The sequence below is a fragment of the Poecilia mexicana genome, unplaced genomic scaffold (assembly GCF_051168715.1).
Source record: "Poecilia mexicana isolate PSO_F unplaced genomic scaffold, ASM5116871v1 scaffold_23, whole genome shotgun sequence".
Classification (NCBI taxonomy): Eukaryota; Metazoa; Chordata; class Actinopteri; order Cyprinodontiformes; family Poeciliidae; genus Poecilia; species Poecilia mexicana.
In genome coordinates this window covers 3,006,597-3,016,736 of record NW_028263392.1, presented here as the reverse complement: position 1 = coordinate 3,016,736, position 10,140 = coordinate 3,006,597, and the positions used below count along the sequence as shown (strand labels likewise).

The 10,140-nt window shown below is 38.1% G+C and overlaps 1 protein-coding gene across 1 annotated transcript; it reads right to left on the bottom strand.

Annotated features, from left to right (window-relative positions):
* Positions 1 to 854: 854 nt before the first annotated feature.
* Positions 855 to 9,624, bottom strand: LOC106908246 (NXPE family member 3-like). Its single transcript, XM_088003536.1, has 7 exons — positions 9,523 to 9,624; positions 5,073 to 5,231; positions 3,611 to 4,072; positions 3,151 to 3,446; positions 2,556 to 2,626; positions 2,180 to 2,377; positions 855 to 2,102 (listed from the first exon to the last, which is right to left on the bottom strand). Exons 1-7 carry the CDS (start codon positions 9,544 to 9,546, stop codon positions 1,522 to 1,524), a joined length of 1,791 nt encoding a protein of 596 aa, XP_087859662.1. The 5' UTR covers positions 9,547 to 9,624; the 3' UTR covers positions 855 to 1,521.
* Between the last annotated feature and the right edge of the window lie 516 nt (positions 9,625 to 10,140).

Below are 10,140 nucleotides of genomic sequence, written 5' to 3'. Positions count from 1 at the left end.
TGCTCCAGTTTATTGAACGGGTCTGTAGTTTTCTCTTTAATCTGTTCTAATGTGAACAGAGGCTCATGAAGCGCTTTCTGATCCTTCTCTTAGGAATAATGAGAAAAATACATAAATACCACAAGCATATCCAAGCATGACAAACACATTGTTCTGCCAGCAGGAAGAGCAAAGAGATTCTGAGTGATACAGAATGGGTGAAGCAGGGTAGACAGGCATGTTTCTGCTCATGTCAAATGGTTAACTGGTTCTGATACGGGTCACACTCTGCTGTACATTGTTCATGTTTTATGCTGCTTATCCAATGAGGGCTTTTGAACTTGTTCAAATTACCACGGAGGGAAGAACTGTGATAAGAGTAAATTTTATTCAACATACTGCAGGAGTGTTTTATTGAAAATTCAGATTTTTGCTTGTAAGGACTTTCTATGTTAACATACTCCAAACACTATGACACACACACACACACACACACACACACACGTTTGTGTTGCTATCTTTGTGGGGACTTTCCATTGACTTCCATTCATTTCTACAGCCTAATCCTTACCTTTACCCTTTTCCTAACCCTAACCATCACATACCTAACCCTAACCCTAACCAAAACTCAATTCATACCTTAGCCCTAACTCTGACCCCTGACCCAAAAACTGGGTTTCCCCTTGTGGGGACTAATTGCTCCCACAAGGAGCAATTGGTCCCCACAACATAGTATATGTTAGGAAAATCGTCCCCACAAGGTATTACAAACAAATGGACACACACACACACACACACACACACACACACACACACACACACACGCACACACACACACACACACACACACACACATCCCAAAGAAAGAGCAACAATTGTTTGATGCATATATGTTTTATATGATGGATGACATGATTGTTTATTGTTCAAGTTATTTTTTAAAGAGTAACTATAGATAGTCTTAGCCTTTCTCTGAAATACCTGTAGCAGACTATGTTGCAGAAACCTCTGAGATTCTGTAAAATTCTTGCGTTATTAAAGTTTGCATTGTCACTGCCTTCCAACCGCATCAGAGTTCACTTCAGCCGGACCGAGACCGAGGTTTTTAGGTGGATCCGAGTTCCAAATCATTGGTTTTCATCAAAACAATCATTGTTTTTGCGCCTCAGATGAACTATCCTCAATGGTTTTAAGTCTTTCAGAGATGGAGTTGCTGGTCTTTTATTAATCGATTTCCCTGATGCAAAACAGAAATACTCTTGAGGTGATGATGCTGCATTGATGGCTAGACTGTTGCCTTCAGAATGTTCACCTAAGGAGCAGAACTATGGTTCCATGAGTTAACAAGTTCACCAGGCCCTGAAGCAGCACCAGATCATCACACTACCACCACCGTGTTTTACTGAAAGTAAGATTTCTTTTTCTGAAATGCCGTGTTAGCCGAACATAGAATTTTAGAAAAATAATTTCTCACGACAAACCAACAGCTAACAGTTAAATTTTTGGTAGAGATTGCACCAGAACACCCACCCCAAACCATTTCTAAAGCTTTGTTTCCCCTTCAGAGCTACCAGCAGCAGGGCATGTGTGGGACAAGATAACATCTATCATATTCTTTATAATAGGAAATTGTGGGTGGAGGCTGTGTGGCAGGTGGTGCGCAATAGTCATCTCCCAGGCATCCACCAGTTGGACATTGACCCCTTTAAATATTTCCCTGAGGACCTTATCACGCTGTAAGGAATACCAGTCACTGTTTGTCAGAGTCTCGTAAACTGTCAGCGCTTTGGGGTTTGCGGTCCTGATGATGACCACTGTACCCGGCGCTTTGGTCAACAGCCGCACCACTGCCCTCCGTATGCTCAGCAGACGTCGGATGTAGACCTCAATAGGGAAAGTGCTGAAGTGAGACCAAACTCCAATAACTACAACAGTGTCTTTGCCTCCAATCACACTGTCCAGTTCACTGGCGATGTAACGCGCTTGATTGGCAGGCATGGTGCCAAAACGGATGGGAGGACCGTGGCAGCGGAACGTCACTAAGATGTTGTTTTCAGGGTCTAACGCCAGGAATGGTCCATTTTGCTTTGGAGTTTTCAGGTCAAACTTCTTGAGACCTGAAACTATAACAGAGAGAAACAAATAAGAGGGGAGGCAAAACAAAACAATCTGTTGGCACACATTTCTTCTGGACATCTACCTGGTAATGATTCTGTTAGATATTCAAACCACTGCCTGATGGTGGAGTCTCCATACAGGTGGAGCACCTTGCCTTTCAGACACTGACTGACTGCTGTGGACGTGTTGAACTGGAGGACCCTGGTCCCGTCCAGTGCTCGCCATACACCCTGGTAGTAGTAACCAGCAGGCTTGGTCTTTATATTCTGATTGGTTTCCTCTGTAAGACAAGAATGGAGTTTACACAAAAACAGTCATGTACAAAAATCCTCATGAAATGGCATTTTAAAAAGTTATTGAAAAAATAGAGAAAATTACATCAAATTTGAAGATTGTGTTCTGACTTATTAATCATACAACACAACATGATGGAGTAACAGGTAGAAAGTGGGTTGTACCTTGAAGTTTTGGTGAGATGGTGATGTTGGAGAGTCCTGATGCCGGAATTGACACTTTCATGTTGACTCCACTACAGCAAAGCAAATTTGATTGATGAAACAAGTCATGTCTTTCCTACCTTCCTAGATGTAGTCAGCGGGAACGCTAACTATATCTAGACACTGACTAGGAATGCAGTTAGTGTCTAGCTTCTCTGTCCTAATTCCTGACACTGATACAGTTGAAAACAGATCTGAACCCAACATCGTTCGCAGTTTGACATTAAATCACATCAATTATTCCCTGGTTTAGATTATGTGAAAGAAAATTAGTTCAAATTGAAAGGTTTACAAAAACATAAGAAGCATTAAATGCTTTCAGCAATTTTAAAGAGCACAGGTAATGACACCACGGTACTCCAAAAGTCTGTCCAATATCTGGATCTACAGACACACCTGCCTGTGTATTTGCATGACTTTAAGGTATGTGAAGTTTAAAAACAAACATGACTAAACCTCCTGGATTTGGACATGATCTTTTTGGGACATTATGCAAACACATCCACTTATACTTTTACACACCAAAGAAGGTTGAGTATAAATTATTACATTTTACCTTTGGAAGAGTTTCTCCTCCATTCGTGTCAGTTTTTTATTGAAACCTCCTTTGGCGTGGGTGAGCCGAGAGTCACAATTGAGTATCTTTGGCTTGTAGCAGAACCAGGGCTCGCCTGTGTAGGGGTCTGTGAAGTTGCACAACTTTTCCTTGGGCGTTTTGAGACACACATTACATGTGGTAGTCTCGGAAACCCGGCCTGAGCGAAAGATGCTTTGAAAGTATATTCTGTCTGGCTGCTCCAGGTTCAGTTTTCGCAGGACCGTGACCGCCTCACTGGGGTGGACGAGAGTCACCTTTTGGGACAAGGAACAATAATTATCAACAAGAGTCTTGTGAAATGGGATCTGGTATCTGCCACATATGCTGTAATATTCTCAAGAAGCTCTGGGCAGTGGCAGAGGAAACCTTAATTGACGTCAATCACATCTGCAATGAACAAGAAAAGTGACGGTCTTACTTCAACTTGAGCTCTTCCTTCCCAGAGCAAAGGGAACACAGTGGTGTAGGAACCATCGCCATGATCCGACACTCGCCCCGCCACGCCTGCACGAACATTTGGGTTGTGCAGCCGAGCAAACAGGACGTCTCCGCCAGATTTCTTGGGGCGACCGAGGAAGTCGTTCATTTTTATCAAAACCTCCAGCTGGTCGCCAATATGCCAACTTCCACCGTCTTTACGTGGGAGAATGGTGAAGGTGCTGTGGGCGGGATCACTGGTGTCATTCAGAAAGAAGTTGGACAGTAAAGGTGGTGTTTCAGGCCATGCAATGGAGCTGCTCAACAGGTTTAACTCAAGATTGTCTTGAGGTAATACTGAATGGAAGGAGCAGACGCTGGTGGACTTCGGAGGCTTCGTGAGACGTATCGGAGTCGCGGTGGAATATGCCGAGGCCACAGCGATGGGGATTTTTTTCTCTGGCTAGGGGGAAAATTTGGAGATCAAACAGACTGAGTATCAGACACACACACACTGTTTCTTTACAAATTATTGAATAGTTTTTTGGGATTTTTTTATGTTTGGAGCTCCTATGGATTATGAAATCGACTGCAGGAACTTCTCACTTGAGGATCCAAAAACTTCAATTATTTAATCCTCCTGTTATGTTTGTTTCTGAGGTACACCAATAATGTTCTGGATCAGTTTGACCTGGGGCGTGTTTAGTCATGCATGTTTGGCTAATCAGCTTGCCTAAATCTCCCTTTGGAGAAATTGCGTGTGAACTGTTTTTGTTTGTGTTGCCCGGCGACATGCTGGCGACTTGTTCATGATGTACTTTGCAATTTACCATGTAACAGATGGATGTATTGAATTGGTAGCAATAAAATTATTTGTGCCTGGTAATTTTTTTTTTCACAGAACTGATTATTGTCTCCTTTAAAAGTCAAATGTTTTCTCAGTATATAGTAGAATTCAGATAATAGGCTAACCTGGAGAAAAAAAAGTTATTCCCAAAACATCAGACGATAAAGAATAAGGTGAAAATTTGATTCAAGGAAAGTCAAAATGTTAAGGAAAAGTCAAAATTCAATATTAACATTATATATTATGGATTTGACATTATTATATTAATGTCAAAAGCAGAACACAGTGGAAATGACATCTTAAAGAAAAGCTGGAACACTAATTCTGCTGTGCTCTTTCTGAAGAGGCATAAAGTGAGCATCCACAAGATGTTTATATCCTAAAAGACATTTTTTTTTGTTATTAAACTGATTTATATAGAATAGTTTTTTTTTTTTTTTGCAACTTCACAGGTTGTAGGAACAAAGTATAGGATATAATTTTTTTAACCCAAATGAGTAAGATTTTTGTTTTGGTCAACAAATAAATAACCTGCCAAAATTTTGTCTCAATCAAAACAGCTTTTTTGACCAGCTTGGAAGGATGGAGGATAAGTTTAAAAATGACAAATACTCACCTCTGTTGATGTAGGACTTTTCTCATAGAAGACGTTCACATAGTAGAGCATGAAGCTCACAGCAAACACAGCCAAGACCAGAGCGATGGCGCCGTGCTTCGGAGTGAAACGGTTCAGACAGATCCGGGCTCTCATTATCAAGGATGACTGGATTATATTCTGTGTAAAAACAAAAAAAAAAAAAAAAAAAATGCATCAAGCAAATCAAAAATACATGGACTGGCATCCATTAAAAAAACACACAGCTTGTTTAATATTTTTAAAACTTGTATTAGCACTATGATACATATATACAGTGATATATACGTGGTCTTCACACTTATTGTACTATGTAAGTACAAAAAATAATAATATTGCCAACTTAGCGAATGACAAGTACAGACTGATACTCTGTACTTTTTGGAAAAGTACAGAGTATCAGTCATTCATTTTGCTTCACTTTTTTTGTGTAAGGTGCTGCAACAAGTGGACTGTCCCACCTTGGGATCAATCAATCAATCAAATTTTATTTGTATAGCACATTTCAGCAGCAAGGCATTTCAAAGTGCTTCACATAATTAAAATAAAAACAGCATGTGACATTGAAAAAAACTGTGAGAGAGAGAAAGACATTTTGAAAAAGATTTAAAAAAAAAGATAAAAACATTAAAAACATTAAAACCCACATCCCTTTTAGGAAATCGGTTAAATATCGTTTGACTGATGTTTAACTGGAGCTCTAACCCTCTGGGACTTTAGTCAAAAACACTGTTTGACAAAGACTCCAACATCTAGGTTTTTAGTTGAAACGCCGTCAACTGGGACTCTAATCTTTCCGATCTTAGTCAAAACGCCGTTTTGACTAAAATCTTAATACTTAAGATACTTAATACTTAATACAATAAAGTATTAAGTATTGGGTTGCAAGTCTTTAGCAGCAAAATCTGACTTTTTTATGGTAATTATAACTAAAATAGTAAGTATAATAGCACTCTACAAAAAAAAAAAAACACAAAACAAACAAAAGAAAAACGTAGCATTTCTCAACTATACAAAAAATACTCTGTAAATCCATAAAAAATTTAGGACACCCAGTTGAATATTCAGTTCTATAAAAAAAAATTCAAACTGATATTAGATTTTTTTTTTTTCCATTCCTAAAAAAAGACAAACAAAAAAAAACAGAAAGAAGATTGAACCATTGGTAAAGACAAAAACAAGATTGTTGAATTCATAAAATAAAATACATAATCTTTTCTGTCAGGAGAAAAAAACAAAACAAAAGAAAAAAAACACCACCATGACATTTCCAGCTCCTCTCTGACACGGCACTTTTCCTAGAATCTGTTTTTAAAGATCTTAACATGTGGAAAATGTTAAGAATCACACAGATGTGAAGGTGAATGAGGAAAAGGCGTTTGGGCAGTTCAACCAATCAGAGGATGAGGATGTAAAAGGCAACAAATTACAGATGGGCTTAAAGCAGCTGAGGGGATGTTGGAGAATCACAGGCAGGATCAAGAACAGGGTTGTAGCAAAGTATCAGAGTTTTGTATTTACAGAAACAGTTCCACGTTGGAAATCTATCAAAGAAGTGAGTCCCTATATATGAACCCAAGAAATTTAGTAATATGTGTATTATGTGTTGAAGTGGGAATAAACACCATAATGAAAACCAAACAGCTGTCTAAGGTTTTCAGGAAGGAGACCGTAGCAACTTAAGAGCCTGTTAAGCGACTTAGACGGGTTTTTAACTGTTGATGTTAACATGTCTACACAATTAGAAAGAGACTGAACAAGTTTGACTTTGATGGGAGGTGTCCAAGGAGGAATGAGTCGCTCTCGAAGCAAACAGCTACAGTTTGGCACCAGGAATGTGTTCCGATCTTCAGATTATTCCCCGACCAGCGCAGGGTGACGGAAAAAACCCCAATGTTGGAGGTCCAGTCAAATCCCACGAAGGTTTGATGAAGTCCTCATGTGTTCACTTGTAGAATGAAGAAAAATGTTTTTGTTGTTGTTTCTTTTCCTCTCAGGCTTCTTAGCAACTGGTTGGTGTGTAGGTAGCATTTAATAACAGCAGTGGAGACTCTGGGATGTCCTCTGTTGTCACTTTGTCCCTGAATTTTTTAAATCAGGTCTTTACATTGAACTTTTTTTTTTTTTTTTTAAATCAAATAGTTTTATTTTGTGATCTCTATGAGCTAGAGCAAATAAGGTGAAACACAATTCAGGTTCGGTCATGAATAATAAAACCACACCTTCTTTCAACTGGTCTCCATGTTGGGTTTAAAACAATGATCTGGTGCTTAGCAGCTTCTAAAAGAATGTAAAATTAACCCAAAGTGCACAACATACACAATATTGTTCTCATTTATTAAACAAAGATGAATAATGTAGAAAATAAAATAATGTGTGGTAATGAATCTGCCAAGCCAGTTGTTTTGAGTGTGTGGCTCCAGTTGAAAACTTTCATCCCAATTAAAGAAGGAAACAAAACACAGTAAGATGAGTCATTTTAAGAGCAGTTAAATTGTTTGTCAAATCAAAAGTCACTTAAAATATTTATATTAAAATAATTCAGTGACTGTTTATAAATCTGAATAACCTTTACTTTTTAAAGGAGCAAAAAAAACTTTCAACTGGTTGCTCTTTGTTTTTTTGAGCCGTGTTTGTCAGACGAGTCTTTGACGGCCGCAGCCTCAGGCGTCCATCTGTTCATCGTTTTCTTCTGATGGGTCGCATTGAAAGTAATTTTGTTGTTTCTGCACAATAACAATTAAAATTTGACGTCATGAATAAAACGCTGTTGTTCAGAAACATTCTTCTCTGACAAAAGGCACAAAGTTTTCTGCTCTTTTATTTCTCTGCTGCTGATTTTGCTAAAGGGACAAAGTGAGTACAACCCATCCAGACAAAACATCTAAAAAAGAGAGAAAAATTATATATATATATTTTAACAGTGTGTTAATTTTTCGCACCTAACTATGATGAAAACGTGCAGGAGCTCATTTGAAAAAGTACAGAGTATCAGGCAGCAGCTGGAAGCAGCTGCTTTTGGTCACAAGTCAAAGGTGCAGGCAGGTTACACCTGCTGCACTGTGAAAGGCATTTTATTTTAAATATTGATTTATGGAGAGAGAGCTAAAGTACTCTTTCACAACTTAACTGATTCAGATTTGACCTTTCCTACTCCAGGTTGGAATCGATTAAAGTGAACAGATCAGGGAGAGGAAAAGGCTTTTATTTCCAGTCTTATGTGCTGCACAGGATGAGTAGGATCCAGCCAGTTCACAGAATATTTCTTTTTTATTTTCTCCTTCCTTTTTGAGAATAAATAAAATAAGATTAAAATTCATATTTAGCATCAATCTGACTTAGCAAAATTGATTCTAATGGGTATAAATCTTTTCTAACAAAACTGATTGTAATACAACAAGACTTCAAAATGTGATGGTTGTGTTTCCTGTAAAAATGTCTTTTTCTAACCAGCCTTCAAAAGAAGCCCTTCACACATTTAGTGGACAACGTGGCAAACGTGAATGAAGTCCTTTGGGTTGCAGAATCGGGTCACATATCGAGCTCGCCTTCGGATCTGCATCAGATTTTGGTGACCTGTTAGTAACCTCTTCTCTCTCTGCTCACAGAAGACGACAAACGTAACTTTTATCTCCAGCTGGGCTCTTTCATTGTTTTCAATCCAGTGGAAAAACCGTGTTGGAGGTTTTTGTTTAACGATGTAACAGAAAGTCCCACAAGGAAACAAACAAAAATAGAGAGAAGAATATCCAAACATGGTTCCACTTCATTCTGCTGGAGTGGTAACTTACTGACAACAAGAAGATAAAGTGATTATCGCTAAAGGTAGTTCTACTGGTTAATCAGATATGGAACGATGACTATGCACATACACACACTTTCTAACACACTATTTCCATACAAACACATGCATAACTTATACATGTCTAATCAGGATAATGTGAACGTATATAAACACAATGTTCTTGCAATATATTTTTGTGGACAGTACATTTATCACTCAATGTGAGTTTAAGATTAAATCTGGTTTTAAACTTAGAATATATTTCTAACAAAGGGGAGCGAGTCTACATTTCAACTTGAATTCGAATTTGAAGAGAAACATCGTCATCAGAAAATACACAACATGGACTTTGTGCTCGGACAGAGGTAAACTGTTCTGAGTGTTTGAATTGGACTGGACACAACAGGCTCCATTAATGATTGACTTTGATTTATTTATTTAAATATATTTTGAAACTTTTAAAGCAGAAATCACTTGCAGCTGCTAAGTGATGCTGAACACATTCTCTGACTGCAGCAGATCACAAATGCTCACTTTTCACTCACAATTATTAGCTATGATCTAATTAGACACCAAATCTGAGAAATACAAGAAATACAAAATGAAAAAAAAATTTAAATATATTTTTTATTAGTGTTTTCACTTTACCTTGTTCTTACTGTCCCTCATCATCCGTCTTCGTCCTCTGCTCCTCCTCTCTTCGATCTGTCCGGCTCACACTTTGTTTTCATGCCTCCACCTGCCTCCTCCCATCCTTCTTTGTTTTAAGTACTTATTATTTTTAGTCCTTTGTTGATGGATGTAATGGCAAGCCAAGTTCATTTACAGCATAAAAAAAAACCTTAAAAAGATCTTAATATGTCAAACACTTGGAAAAAAAAAATCTGCATTTAGCTCATATGGCCTGCAAACGTTTCCATACATTTTGAACTCTTCCATAAATTATCATGTTGCAGCCACAAACATAAATACATTTCCTTTGAAATCTTTACGGAGCATCTCCAGACACAGTAAAATCTCAAGTATCCAGCTGGTTTTAAAACTACAGCTGGCAGTTTAAGTTGCTGCATGTATTCCTGTTATAAACTTTATTGACCTTGAGCTGTTGAAGCTATATGAAGACAAATTGTAGTACTGTCAAAATTATAAATCACTGTAAAAGAGTGATTTATTGCCGTCACAAGGTGTATAAGTCCATCATAAATAATACTGGCAGAAGTCGAACACATTTTGATCCTTTGATTTCCTGGAATGTGGCAGACATTA